The following is a 14,677-nucleotide window of genomic DNA, read 5'->3' as shown; positions in this document are numbered from 1 at the left end:
CACCTCGAATCACTATTGAAACAACCTCGCTTTGTAATATAATTTTAATTTCCACCCAAAAGCACATTCAACACATCGCCGAAAAATACACGTGTTTCGTATGAAGACAAGAGAGAGAGTGTCATCAATTAGTTGTTGAAAACAAAAACCTACGCAAAAAGTAAAAAGACGAACAAAATTATTTATAAAAATCGGTCGCTGGCGCAGCGCTCTTATGTGTGCGCAATCGTAAATTATATCTTTGTATTGGCGGAGGCGCGGTAGTCAAAGTACCATTACAAGTACTAGAAGTGGCTAAAGAATGTCTTGGAACAGTAGTGTGTAAAAGTAGGATGAAGCAAACAGCTTGGTGGAATGACACAGTCAAGGCAGCCTGTAAAAGGAAAAAGAAGGCGTATCAGAAATGGCTACATACTAGAACTCAAGTAGACAGAGAAAGTTATGTTGAAGAAAGAAACAAAGCCAAACAGATAATTGCAGCATCCAAGAAGAAATCTTGGGAAGACTTTGAAAACAGGTTGGAGACTATGGGTCAAGCTGCTGGAAAACCATTCTGGAATGTAATTAGCAGTCTTCGAAAGGGAGGTAAGAAGGAAATGACAAGTATTTTGGACAGGTCAGGAAAACTGCTGGTGAATCCTGTGGATACCTTGGGCAGATGGAGGGAATATTTTGAAGAGTTGCTCAATGTAGGTGAAAATGCGATCAGTAATGTTTCAGATTTCATGGTAGAATGGGATAGGAATGATGATGGAAATAGGATCACATTTTAGGAAGTGGAGAAAATGGTCAATAGACTGCAGTGCAATAAAGCAGCTGGGGTGGATGAAATTAAGTCAGTGGCAACACAGGATAACTGAAATGGCCTGGGAGTCGGGGCAGGTTCCATCAGACTGGACAAAAGCAGTAATCACACCAATCTTTAAACACAAACAGAAAAGGTTGTAACAACTACAGAGGTATCTCTTTAATCAGCGTTGTGGGTAAAATCTTCTCAGGTATTGTTGAAAGGAAAGTGCGAGTATTAGTTGAGGACCAATTGGATGAAAATCAGTGTGGGTTTAGGCCTCTTAGAGGTTGTCAGGACCAGATCTGTAGCTTACGGCAAATAATGGAGAAGTGTTATGAGTGGAACAGGGAATTGTATCTGTGCTTTATAGATCTAGAAAAGGCATATGACTGGGTTCCTAGGAGGAAATTATTGTCTGTTCTATGAGATTATGGAATAGGAGGCAAACTTTTGCAAGCAATTAAAGGTCTTTACATGGATAATCAGGCAGCAGTTAGAGTTGACGGTAAATTGAGTTCATGGTTCACAGTAGTTTCAGGGGTAAGACAAGGCTGCAACCTGTCTCCACTGTTGTTCATATTATTTATGGATCATATGTTGAAAACAATAGACTGGCTGGGTGAGATTAAGATATGTGAACACAAAATAAGCAGTCTCGCATATGCGGATGACTTAGTTGTGATGGCAGATTCGATTGAAAGTTTGCAAAGTAATATTTCAGAGCTAGATCAGAAATGTAAGGACTATGGTATGAAGATTAGCATCTCCAAAACGAAAGTAATGGCAGTGGGAAAGAAATATAATTGGATTGAGTGCCAAATAGGAGGAATAGAGTTAGAACAGGTGGACGGTTTCAAGTACTTAGGATGCATATTCTCACAGGATGGCAACATAGTGAAAGAACTGGAAGCGAGGTGTAGCAAAGCTAATGCAGCGAGCGCTCAGCTACGATCTACTCTCTTCTGCAAGAAGGAAGTCAGTACCAAGAGTAAGTTATCTGTGCACCGTTCAATCTTCCGACCAACTTTGTTGTATGGAAGCGAAAGCTGGGTGGATTCAGGTTACCTTATCAATAAGGTTGAGGCTACGGATAGGAAAGTAGCTAGGATGATTGCAGGTACTAGTAGATGGGAACAATGGCAGGAGGGTGTCCACAATGAGAAAATCAAAGAAAAACTGGGAATGAACTCCATAGATGTAGCAGTCAGGGCGAACAGGCTTAGATGGTGGGGTCGTCTTACACGCATGGGAGAAGCAAGGTTACCCAAGAGACTCATGGATTCAGCAGTAGAGGGTAGGAGGAGTTGGGGCAGACCAAGGAGAAGGTACCTGGATTCGGTTAAGAATGACTTTGAAGTAATAGGTTTAACATCAGAAGTGGCACCAATGTTAGCACTGAATAGGGGCTCATGGAGGAATTTTATAAGGGGGGCTATGCTCCAGACTGAATGCTGAAAGGTATAATCAGTCTTAAATGATGATGATGATTAATTAATCCAATATATTTTCTGTTCCATGTACTATGTATTAAGAGTATGATTGCAAGAGTTGAAGAAGATTAAGCAGTTCACTCATGATGTCTTAGTCATGAACGCTTGATACACTGATGTGATCTATTCGGCCTGTTGTAGGGGCCCAACTGTACCACGCTGCACGGTGTCGTGGTTGCACAGCTGGATCTTGCCACGGACGTCGGGAGGGAAGTTGCAGTCCGTGCAGCCTATTGGGCACAGTTTGAGTCGAGTCATGACATCCTGCGGTTGCACAAAAATCATTATTCAACATCGTGGCATTGCTGACAGAGTTCCTCTGAGCCATAGTCTATAGGTAGCGGTCATCCACTGCAGTAGTAGCCCTTGGACGGCCTGACTGAAGCATGTCATCAACAGTTTCTGTCTCTCTGTATCTCCTCCATGTCCGAACAACATCGCTTTGGTTCACACTGAGATGCCTGGACACTTCCTTTCTTGAGAGCCTTCCTGGCTCAAATTTACAATGCAGACATGATCAAACTGCAGTATTAACTGTCTAGGCATGGTTGAAGTATAGACAACATGAGCCGTGTACCTCCTTCGTGGTGGAATCACTGGAACTGATTGGCTGTCAGTCCCCTCCATCTAATAGGCGCTGCTCATGCATGGTTGTTTACATCTTTGGGCACTTTTAGTGGAGCTCTGAACAGTCAAAGGGACCGTGTCTGTAATACAATATTACAATATCCACAGACAATATCTGTCTTCAGGAGTTCTGGGAACCGGGGTGATGCAAAGCTTTTTTTGATGTGTGTATATGATTTAATATACAGTTTGGAAGTTAGGAGATGAGGTACTGGCAGAAGTAAAGCTTTGAGGACGGGGCGTGAGTCGTGCTTGGGTAGCCCAGTTGGTAGAGCTTGGTAGAGCACTTGCCCACGAAAGGCAAAGATCCCGAGTTCGAGTCTCAGTCCGGCATACAGTTTTAATCTGCCAGGAAGTTTCATATCAGCGCACACTCCGCTGCAGAGTGAAAATCTCATTCTGGAAACATATATTACCTGCCATATCATCCTATTAGAAATATCTTTAAAAACAGCAGTTTTGAGAGCATTTTTGAATGGATATTTTAAATATGTATTTTTATAATGTATTTTGAAAGATATTTTGATTTTTACAGATTTACTTGTATGTTCCTCTCGTGCTGTCATATCTATGTCATCATTTACTGCTGTACTTTAAACACACTTTAAACACAAGTTTAAGTACTATAGTAGAGCCACATTAATCTTTAGGCCTGTCAGCCAACTTCAAACATAAATCACCATACTGGAAGGAGAATATGTACTTCATGTGATGTCAGTGTAAGTTTCCTGTATTGCCTCAATTTTTATCTTTTACAGTGTATATTCTGATGATGCTCTTGTTAGTCTGAAGAGTGAAACCAGTCAATACAACAAAAAAGTGTGATTTGTAGCTGTTTCCAAAAATTTAATTTGGATATTGCATAATTAGAAAATCTGCCCAAATGGAAACTCAATATGAGGCCTCTGCAGGTGCTGATAACGCTTCTCAGATGATTATGCAGCTTCTCTGTCTCCTTCACAGTGACCACTTAATGTCCTAATCTGTTCATGCCTTTTTTATATTGTACCAGACCTGGTAACAACACAAAACATAAAAAACAGTAATGCACTCTTATGGCCATTCTACCCGGTTTTTTTTTGTGTGTGTGTGTGTGTGTGTGTGCGTGTGTGCGCGCGCGCGCTCTGTTACATTAACATCTGATCAGTCTTCAGAGTGCTTCACTTTCTTGGCCAGGCAGTGTATATAATTATTGCTCTTGACTCCAGTAAAACTTACAGCAATATCATAAACTTTCTTTCCAATTTTTCACAGTAAATAGGTATCTAAGAATCTAATTAAATTAGATGCTTTATTTCAGTAACAAATTTGGTTCTTGTTACATAATTTATAAGATAATTTGAGATAATTTTGTGATAGAGCAAGGAGTACTGGTAGTCTTGCGTGAAGTTTGAAAAGTAGTGGAGAGGCACTGGCAATAGTCAGACTGTGAGGACGGGGTGCCAACTGTACCAGGGTAGTTCAGCCAGGAAGAGCATTCCACTGAATGGTGACATTTCAGGTTTAAATCCTGGTCCGAACCAAGTTTTAGTCTGCTAGGAAGTTCCAAATTACAATGCAGTTGTGGTAACTGAACTGAGAGGTATTTGACAAGATATCAGGCAGATGTCGGTCCATCCTGTGTTTACCCGAGTCAGCGCTGTCACGGTCTCCTGTGCCGGATGTAATGCAGCTACCCTCGGAATGACACGAGCACTTTATTTGCAGCTGATGCCGTTGTATGTGGTGGACACAATGAGGGGCATGCCGGGCTTGCCGGGCCTCTTCGTCGCTGGCATCTTCAGTGGTTCCCTGAGCACCGTCTCGTCGGCCGTCAACTCGCTGGCTGCCGTCACATTGGAGGATTACTTTAAGGTGAGGCCTACTGCAGCTGCGATGAGAGGAATATGTGGGCTTCGGGTGGATGGATGTCATATGTCCCTGTATTAAAAACAGTTGATGTATGGTGTTTGTGCACCTGTGTGTGTGTGTGTGTGTGTGTGTGTGTGTGTGTGTGTGTGTGTGTGTGTGTGTGTGTGTGTGTGTGTGTGTGTGTGTTTGTTTTTAAATGCATTAACTGGATGGGCCTACTTTCTTATTTGTTTTGAATTGTAGATCATTTTTGTTGTCTGGAGCCTGGTTTGCACAGGAGAAGATACAGGAGAATGAGCATCTGCCAAGAAATGTTCTGTCTTTTGTAAATGGTACGTAAGTGAACAGCCTTTGATTACATTTGGTTCACAGTTACTTACACTCACACTTGTTCCACTGGTTGAATTGGAGTGAGTGATGGAGTGGTCTGGAAAAAAAAAAAAAAAACAACAAGTAATGTTGGTGATACAGCACTATATGTATCATATATGCTTCTGGGAGCCAAGTGATCCACACAACAAATGCGAAACAAAAAGAAATATGATAAGTAGATAGTTGCCAAAGCTCTTACAGGTCCAGCTGGGGATGTGAGAATGATGATAAATCCATTACATGCTTCTATCAGGTGAGAACGGAGCCAATAAGTACAAGCTTTCTAATTTCTTCTTGTTGAAAAGGAAAAGCATAACATAATTCTGCAAAAGTAAACAAGTATGAATGTGTGTCTATTGTGCTGACTAAACTAAAAATGTACAAAATATTTTATCATTCTCTCTGCTTAAGAGCATGGTAGCTGTAATTAAATTGATGATGCCTGTCATTTCAGAGGTTTTTAATGTTAGACCTGAATAAATAAAAATCTTTTTCATTGATTATGCAATCTCTCTCCTAACTCATTTGACACGTTTACATACATTTGATGCTTCATTAATCATACTTTCACATTATAATCATTATAAGTAGTAGCGCGCATGATAATGGGATGTTCGTGCTAGAACACTTGTCTCATTAAATTTAATTTCATGATTTCCATCTCGAAAAACATGCTCAGCTACGGCCGATTTTTTGATGTGTCCTAAGCGACAGTTTCTTTTATGTTCAGCTAAGCGTGTATTTACACTTCTTTTCGTTGTTCCAATATATACTTGTCCGCAACTGCATGGAATTTTGTATACCCCAGGTGTTGCTAGGGGATGTCTGGCGTCTTTTGCAGTTCTTAAATATTCCTTAATCTTCTTGGTGGGTCTGAAGATTGTTTCGATCCCATACTCGGCCAGAACTTTCCCGACACGGTCCGTAACCTTATTAATAAATGGTAGGAAAACTTTTCCAGTAGGTGACCGTTGTTGCTCTGCACATAGCAGATTTTGTTGGCTCTGGCCACCAAGGTTTTAATGACACCTCTTTTTTGCCTAGGGTGATGGTTAGATTCCTTGTGAAGGTATCAATCCGTGTGAGTGTTCTTTCTATATACCTCGTGGCCCAGCGTCCCATCCACCCGTTTAATTACCGACACATCCAGGAAATTGAGTTGACCATTGCTCTTTTTCTCCATCGTAAACTGTATCTTCGGATTAATGCTGTTCAGGTGCACCAAGAAGACATCCAACTCTTCTTCACCATGAGTCCACACTACAAATGTGTCATCAACATAGCGGTACCATTTAGCAGGCTTTTTACTGGCAGTCTGCAGCGTTGGCTGTTCGAAGATCTCCATAAATAAATTGGCAACAGCTGGGCTGAGAGGGCTTCCCATAGCCACCCTGTCAATCTGTTCATAAAACTAGTTATACTGGAAATAAGTTGTCGTCAGGCAGTGTTTAAATAAAGCCACTATGTCAGTCGTAAAAATATCTGCTATATATGAAATAGCTTCGTTTACAGGCACAATGGTAAACACTACATCGAAGCTCACAAGAATATCACTTGGGCTGATGTTAATCTCCCTCAGTTTTTCAATAAAATGCGCCGAGTTGTTAATGTAACTGTCCGTTCTGCCAATGTGTGGTTGCAGCAAGCAGGTGAGATATCTGGCCACCTCTTGTGTCGGAGATCCTATGGCACTCACATTGGTCTCAACGGGACCTGTGGTTTATGCACCTTTGGGAGTCCAAAAAGTCTTTGTGGATAAGCTTCGTTTTGCAGAGTTGTTTTTTATCATCCAAAGAAAGAGAAGATTGTTTCACCAGTTGATTGGTATTTCTCAATATTTTGGTTGTAGGATCCTTCTGAAGCTTTTTGTACGTAGTGGGATCCAAAAGGTCACTAATCTTCTTGTGATAATCTTCGGTGTTCAGCAAAACCGTAGCATTTCCTTTATCAGCTGCAAGTGCAATAATGCTCTTACGCGCATTGATCTCCCTCAGTGCCCTCCTTTCCGATTGAGACAAATTGCTGGTAGATGGTTTCGCTTGGCGTAATATTCTGGCTGTTTCAGTCCCGATTTCATCCGCGGAGTGCGATGGTAACAAACGGATTCCTGCCTCCACGTTCGCTATAATGTCCTCCGTAGGAACCTTTAGTGGCGTGACTGGAAAGTTGCCTCCTTTCGACAGAACTGAATGTTCCTCTTTTGTTAATTCTCTCCCAGGCATGTTAATCACAGTTCGAGAGTTGCCAGCGACTGATGTTTCACCTCTGCCTTTCTGTAGGCCATGGAATTTCCTCTTATTGCCTATTAGTTGCCATTTCTGCACTGAGCTCCACGGTCCTGAATGTTAGACAGTCCACCTTATTCCAGTCATAACACTGCATTATGCTACTGATGTATAAATGGAGATGTAAGAGCTTACTGCTAGTTTCCGCTAGTTCTCGCCGCGTATGGTGAATTCGTTCAGATATCGCTAAGACTGCTATCCGTGCTTCTTCACAGAGCAGGCGAGCCACCGACTTCCACACTGTTAACTGGCACAGACATTAAACACCTTGTCACCGACTTCCGATTCCACCACCCTTCGACCACTGTCCGTAGATGCTAATGACGGTAGTACGCCAAAATCCAATGAACTGTGCAGTTTCCACAGTGCTCGTAGCCACTTGTTCTCACATCAGATACCTACAGTGCACCAGGCTGCACTGAATCTGGCAATAGGCAGCGGCCTCACAATTTTGGCCTATAGGTGTAAACACGGATTACTGTCACGATACCGTGAGCAGACTGCCGAGAGACCACCGCTGGAACATTGCGGAGACAGGTATCGGTTCCCGTGTTAGTGCAGGGGCTCTGCGTATGTGGTCGCTAGCCAGCTGTGCGATTGCCGTTCGTGACGAAACGGTGACGCAGTTTTGCGGTGTTCGGCAGCCACTGTACGTGCGGTACCGGGGCCACCCGCTGGGGGAGTCGCGGTCGCCGCTTGTGGGGAAGCTGCTGGCACTGGTGTTCGGACTGCTGTTTCTGGGACTGGCTTTCATGGCGCAGTTCCTGGGTGGCGTGCTGCAGGCCAGCCTCACGATATTCGGCGCCGTCGGCGGACCCGTGCTCGGCTTCTTCTCGCTCGGCATGTTCCTGCCCCACGCCAACGAGCCGGTACGTACTCCTCGTCCTGCTGCCTCGCCAGAGACTCTGCTAGAGAGGTCTGGTGTGTAGAACTGGGATGCCGAGGTATACCGGTAGTGAACTCGCTTATCTATTGTTATTGGCACTGTGATGAAATAACTGAAGTAAAGCAGATGAGACATAGCAAGCCTGACAAACTCCCACAGTGATCTGTTTGTACCATTACCCCTCAGTGTTCTCAGAAGTAAATACAAGAGATGACATGAGACCTGTTTTTCTGTCAGTGTTGAAATAAATGATTTTGTTTTATCTGCCATTCAGTGTTAATTCATTATCAGGGTTTGTTGTGGCTTGCACAAGGCATCTACAGATGCGGAAGAGATTTTAGGGTTCAAATTTCGTTGTGTGTACTATATTAAAAGATCTGTAACAGGCAGGTTACTTCTTTTCTCCACATTTCATTCAATCTTTACTGATAATTTACATCTATATTTCTACCATACACATCACTGTGAAGTGCGTAACATATGGTATGTCCCACTGTACCAGTTATTAGGATTTCTTCCCATTGCATTCATGTACGGAGTGCAGGAAGAATGATTTTTGAATGCCTCTGTTCATGCAGTAATTATTCTAATCTTACCCTCACAATCCCTATCTGAATTGTCGCATCCTGTACAACACAATGCACCTTGCCTTTATGCTACACGGAAACTTACTTCCAAAACATGTCAGACTGTAACTGGTGCTGCTCGCCAAGGGTCAGCGGGTCCAAAACATCCAAAGATATTGCTTGCTGTAAGTATCAATCACATCGTAAATATAAGCAACTTTGTGCATATTTCATTTATAATTAATTTTTAATTTTTGTAGTTCAGTATCCAATATTAATGCCAACAGTAGTAGTAATTGTGGTGATGGCGAGGAGGAGGAGGGGGAGAATGTTTCTAGTTACATGAATGCACAAAATATGCATGACAGTTTTAAAATTACATTATTTGTGTGAAAATAATTTTCCTTATATAAATTTTTGTTAGTTTGTGTGTGAATGTTACACTAATTTTTTAATGTTGTAATCCAAAAAAATTGTGGAAGATATCTTGTTGCACCATAAAGGAAATTAGGAGTCCATCACATACTTCACTGATACTATTGAGCTGTTCCATTACATACTGAACATCACCAACAAACTGGTTACATACAGCTCTCCCCAAACACGTCATGTCTAAGCTGCTTAATGACTGCAACCTTCATTACTTGAACCTGCTTGCTGTGTTTGAGCCTCGGTCTCCCTCTGCAATTTCTGTCCCCCACACTTACCGTCCGTTACCAAACTGATGATTCTTTGATGCCTCCAGATGTGTACCACTCATCTGATCTTTTTTTGTTCAGGTGTGCCACAATTATTTTCTCTCCAATTTGATTTGGTACCTCTTCCGTAATTATCCAAACTACCCACATGTCTCTTAGCATTCTTCTGTTGCACCCATTTTGAAAACGTTCTATTTTCTTTTTGTCTGTAGTGTTTATTGTTTTTGTCTAACTTCCATATAATGACACATTCCAAACAAATTCTTCCAGGAAAAACTTACTTAAATATGTGTTAGAAATTAAGGTATTTCTCTTTTTCAGAAAAGTTTCCCTTTCCCTCCTTCATCCTCTCTGCCCTCATTGTCACAGTCAGTGGCTCCTTTTCATTCTGGTGTCCAGGTGAGCTACCCCTCCTTCTAACATTCCCCAATCTATCCATCTCTGTTCCCTGAGAAAGGAACTAATAGTGCCATAGTGCCAACTGCAATGATTAGCCCTTTTGCTTTAGATCGGTCTATAAAATAATTGTCAATTAGGATGAGCAGTACTCTGATAGATCCTTAAGTGTGAATAAATGAAATTTAAAAGGAGGGAACCTGATAGCACTCAGTTAAAAAATGGGTGATAGCTTGTGTAGGCTTTCATATCACCTGTCCGAAGATAATACTAAGAATGATTATAAAATGAAATCTCGAAACCAGTTGTAGCAAAAGTTCTGAAAAACCAGGACTTGGGAGGGTCCTGAGAATATGTGTGAAGGGAAGGAAGGAAGGAAGAAAGAAAGGAAGAAAAAATTAGTATTTAATCCAGTCGACATTGAAATCAATAGAGACGGAGCAGAAGCTCAGGATGTTCAAGGATGTGGAAAAAAATTGGCTATGCCCTTCCAAAGGCATCATCCTGGAGTTTGGCTGGATTGATTTTGAGAAATCATGGAAAACCTAAATGTGGATGACCAGACACAGATTTGAACTGTGGCTCTCCCAGGTAGGAGTCCAGCGTGCTAACCAATGCACCAGCTCGCTTTGTATCAGTAAAGGAATTGACACATGAGACACCAGTTTCAGCAATGCAAGACTGCTATTCCAGTGTTAAGGTCAACTTACTGACCTGACGACAGCCATCCGTGAAACTGAGACAGACATTGCGAGAATTGTAACAGCTCAGTATATGTCATATAACAGTTTTAGCTTACCGAACTTGCACATAAACATCTGCACCTTCTGCTGCTTGATAGTTGAATGTGGTGCACTGTTATTAAATGATATCCCAACACTGTGGAACAATGTGTTCGTTTCTCTTCACATTTATTAACACACAGCTCAGTTGATGGTCAGCTTTGTGAACTATAGAATGTCCGTATCTTTGCCGACATCATTAAGCAGCAGCAATCAGTAAAAAGTCCGCCAACACAAATGACCCTGTTTTGCACTATTCCATTGTTGTTTCACAGTTGTGGGGCTATACCAATTCCTTCGTTTTTGCTTCAGCTAGGTTGGTGATTGACATATGTCCAAGTGATTAGCAGTAACATAAAATAAACAGCGAGTTAGGAAACAAAAAAAAATTCATGGGCCACGCACGAAAGTGACACAGATGGTGAGCTAGCAGCAAAACCCCCTAATGAAGCTGTTCCCTACGAGTTAATTAGTAATCAAATAATTGGTTGGTTGGGGTCCGATGCAGCTGTATACCGTGGGTCATTACCGAGAAGTAACACCTATTCGTGGCAACAGAGCGACGTAATGAAAGTTTATTTCATTATAGTTTAGTTAAGCAATGCTTTAGCAAGGGTATGTAAGTTTATTTTACGGTTGTGTAATCAAACTAAGATTAAACAATGATTTTGCTCACACATCTTAATCTCGGTATCATAAAGACCACTACTCTTTACAAGTGTACAAAGTATACCGTATGCCAGCTTGTGTTACGAAAAATGGTGAACCCACTGGATGGTTAAGTCCGTTTCCCGTTGCTTCACTTTTAAGGCTAGTAATCAGTGACATTTTTCCTCGTTACTTTTCTTAACAATCGACACGAATATCCCAAATACTTTGGTATCAGAAATGGCAGTATTAGTCTTGCCCAGATTGCATAAATATCTACAGATGCCCACGAGGCTTTCTCATCCTTCAGTTCTTTCTGCTCACCGTCAACTGAAAGAGCGACGTGAACTTTTCTCAGATCCCTGCAGACTCTTTTGACTATTTTTCATCCCCTCTTCCCACTGAACGCCTACTGCTACGTGACGGTGTTGCAGGGAGCCATAACGGGCCTGGCCACGGGGCTCGCCTTCTCCATGTGGGTCGGCTTCGGCGTCCCCCAGCCGGACGCAGTAAGGCTGCCCACCAGGACGGACGGCTGCGACTTCAACGTTTCGGCCACACCGCCGCCGCCCACCCAGGACCCCAGGTCGGCCGCAACATCTCCTCAAACATTTCCGCAGCGTCATAAATTAACACTGTACTTTTAGGTGCTCAGCAGAGTTGTCAGTTCCATTATTCCACACGATACTTCAACGACTGACGCAGTCATCTTCTTCAGTTGACGTGAGATGTATTGTTAAGTGTACCTGCTGCCTGGACTCTCACAAAATTCAATTTTTTTCCCTTTTTTCACACATTATATCACCTTTGCTATCACCTGCATGACATTAAAATATTTAGTTTATAACCTTGAAGGCACACATTCTTTTGATCCCCTTGGGGGAAGGTTTGGGTCATAAGTTGTTAGTTCCACACCTCACGGGTTCCATGCTACAGAGGAAAAACTTTGCTTATTGATATGTAATTTTTAATAGCACATAGAACCTGTTTTGGGGTCTAGATTCTTCTTCATAAATCTCATTTCTTAGTAACAGTATTATGAAAAGGATAGTTGCTACTCACCATATAGCAGATATACTGAGTTGCAGACAGGCACCAGAAAATGAGTGTTTGGCCAACAACTACTCATTGGGCGCTTCCCCCCCCCCCCTCCCCCCCACCCACACACACACACACAGACATGCAAATGGGGCTCACTCATAGATGACAGCAGTCTCTGTCTGATGAGGCCACAAACCAAGTCAGGTCTCAGTAGCCAGACACTGCAATTATTTTTCTCATAATGTTATTACATTCCACACTGGATTTACCTTTTTTTTTTTTAAAGAAAGTCATACGAGGGCTGTTCAGAAAGCAAGGTCCAATCAGTTGCAAAAAAGGAAACCACAGTGGAAGCCTGATGAAGTTTTGCACAGATCTGTAGGACAGTGTCTGTAATACACCTGTCGATTGCGCGTCACGTCGCTCCTCACAGTTCTGAGTGCACAGTGAGAATGTAAAGATGCCCCAATTTGGAAGGGAAGGGGGGGGGGGGTGCACAGAGATTCCCAAGGATTCCACCTAATGACTTATTTTGTACTAATTGGTCTATTTTGTTGAGTAATGGAGGGAAGTTCCCAGATTATAGTTCCTTACATGGGTGCTGAAAGACATGTTCCCATGTTCTCATAGAATATGACTTTGTTTTTGACTTGGAGATATCTTTTTGTAAAGAATGATGTTAAAATTTGTATTACACCACTATTTATAGCTGAGTTTGACTCCTAGCTCCTGCTGCACTGCTTCACATGTTTGTTTTACTGGGATGACACGATTTTTTCTGAAATACACATTCTCTTGGTGTTCCAGATATTTTGCTAGCTGGTATGTAGTGGGTCTTCTAAAGCCACCGTGTCCTGCTGTATGATTAAAATATGTTTGAATAACTGTTGCAATATAAAGTTACACGTCTGTCTGTGGACACGATATATAGAGTTGACTAAAAGAAATTGCAGGGCTCAGGTGCTAGAAATATTTCATTAACATAGTGAACAATAAATAGTTAAGAATAACACTAATCGTAAGTACATTGTTGTAATTGTTGTTCTTGCTTGCTGTCTGGAAAAAAAGGGGTATGATTTTACCAAAAGGGTGTCTGGATCTTGACAACGTTTCAGAACAATATATCCTTCTCCTTCTTGGTCTCAGTATACTAGCACAATTCATTCATGCAATAAAATAGTCAACAATACATTTCTGTCATGTTCTCAGAATTATCTAATCAGGTATAAAATAAAATTCTTAAAAAAAATAAAGAAATAAATAAAATAATAAATTTCAGTTTTTCAGATTTGTTCACACATAAACAATGTGTTTCACATGGGTGCAATGGAGAGAAGTTGCAGTTTTGCCTCCACATGTCTGATCATCAACACAGTTACAAAACGGGTTCCTTTCTCCACAGCTCACTGCCAACTACCTCCAGCTAGAAAAACATAAACCAAAGATATAAGATGGATTGTACAGTATCACTCATATCGGTATTTGTTCACAAATGGAATGTGTATAATACTTTAATCAAATAGTAATTTAAGTTTTGTTAAGCTTGAATAATCAATTAGTGTCAGATGCAATAAATTTAAAATGGAGTTTTAACAGTTTTAAATATTGTTAAGACCAAAATTCTCTGCTGATAATTGATAAATGGGAACATAATTTTTCACATATGGTTATCAGTATTTCATCCTGGAAACTCAAAATACAAAGGCATAGGCTTTTAGAAATAAAGGAATATAGTTAAATGTGACATAAGAAACATGGGTCCCCAAACATCAAAATAAATCAATAAATTAAAACTAAGGAAATACACATTGCTATTGTTACAAAATATTATAATAACAAAAGATATATTACTTTATACATTAGTTCCAGCTGAATCACTATCCGATGTACTCCAGAACTACACAGGTGTAGGCTCATTGTACTGTGCCATTATTACGAACTATGGGCATTGCAGCAAAGCCTTCCTAGTGTAGTGTCATATCATGAGAGCACTGCTGCAGAATTATATCATCTACAAGAAGTGTATTGAAATAGAGGTCAGTTGGATTGGTACACTGAGTGGGCTTTGTAATCAACTCCTGAGATACAGGGGGGGGGGGGGGAGGTTACATACAAATAATTACTCAATATCTACTGAAATTAGTACGCCTGTATGGAAAATGGCATCCACAGTCTTTCACTCACGTCAACAAAGATAGGCAATGTGGCTTGCAATGTTAGAGATGATGTGCTTCTCAGAAGGTCA

At 41.4% G+C, this 14,677-nt stretch overlaps 1 protein-coding gene and 1 long non-coding RNA gene across 13 annotated transcripts in view; one reads left to right on the top strand and one right to left on the bottom strand.

Annotated features, from left to right (window-relative positions):
* LOC126213498 (putative sodium-dependent multivitamin transporter) overlaps positions 1-14,677 on the top strand; it is a 1,462,669-nt gene that overhangs the window by 640,890 nt on the left and 807,102 nt on the right. For 3 of the 12 annotated variants that reach the window (XM_049941332.1, XM_049941328.1, XM_049941336.1), the window contains exons 9-10: positions 8,060-8,284; positions 11,826-11,977. The exons of 5 other annotated variants lie outside the window; for them this stretch is intronic. In XM_049941332.1, the coding sequence (XP_049797289.1) occupies positions 8,060-8,284; positions 11,826-11,977 (377 nt within the window). Of the gene's footprint in view, positions 1-4,614; positions 4,762-8,059; positions 8,285-11,825; positions 11,978-14,677 lie in introns of all 12 variants that reach the window. 4 more of the 12 variants (XM_049941335.1, XM_049941330.1, XM_049941334.1 and 1 more) reach the window with 3 other exon arrangements.
* The window catches only part of LOC126213507 (uncharacterized), a 162,203-nt gene that overhangs the window by 129,466 nt on the left and 18,060 nt on the right, over positions 1-14,677 (bottom strand). The window lies entirely within an intron of this gene.

The sequence above is a fragment of the Schistocerca nitens genome, chromosome 11 (genome assembly GCF_023898315.1).
Source record: "Schistocerca nitens isolate TAMUIC-IGC-003100 chromosome 11, iqSchNite1.1, whole genome shotgun sequence".
In the NCBI taxonomy this organism is placed as follows: Eukaryota; Metazoa; Arthropoda; class Insecta; order Orthoptera; family Acrididae; genus Schistocerca; species Schistocerca nitens.
The sequence above is the reverse complement of the archived record's forward strand: the minus strand, read 5'-3'. Positions and strand labels throughout refer to the sequence as shown.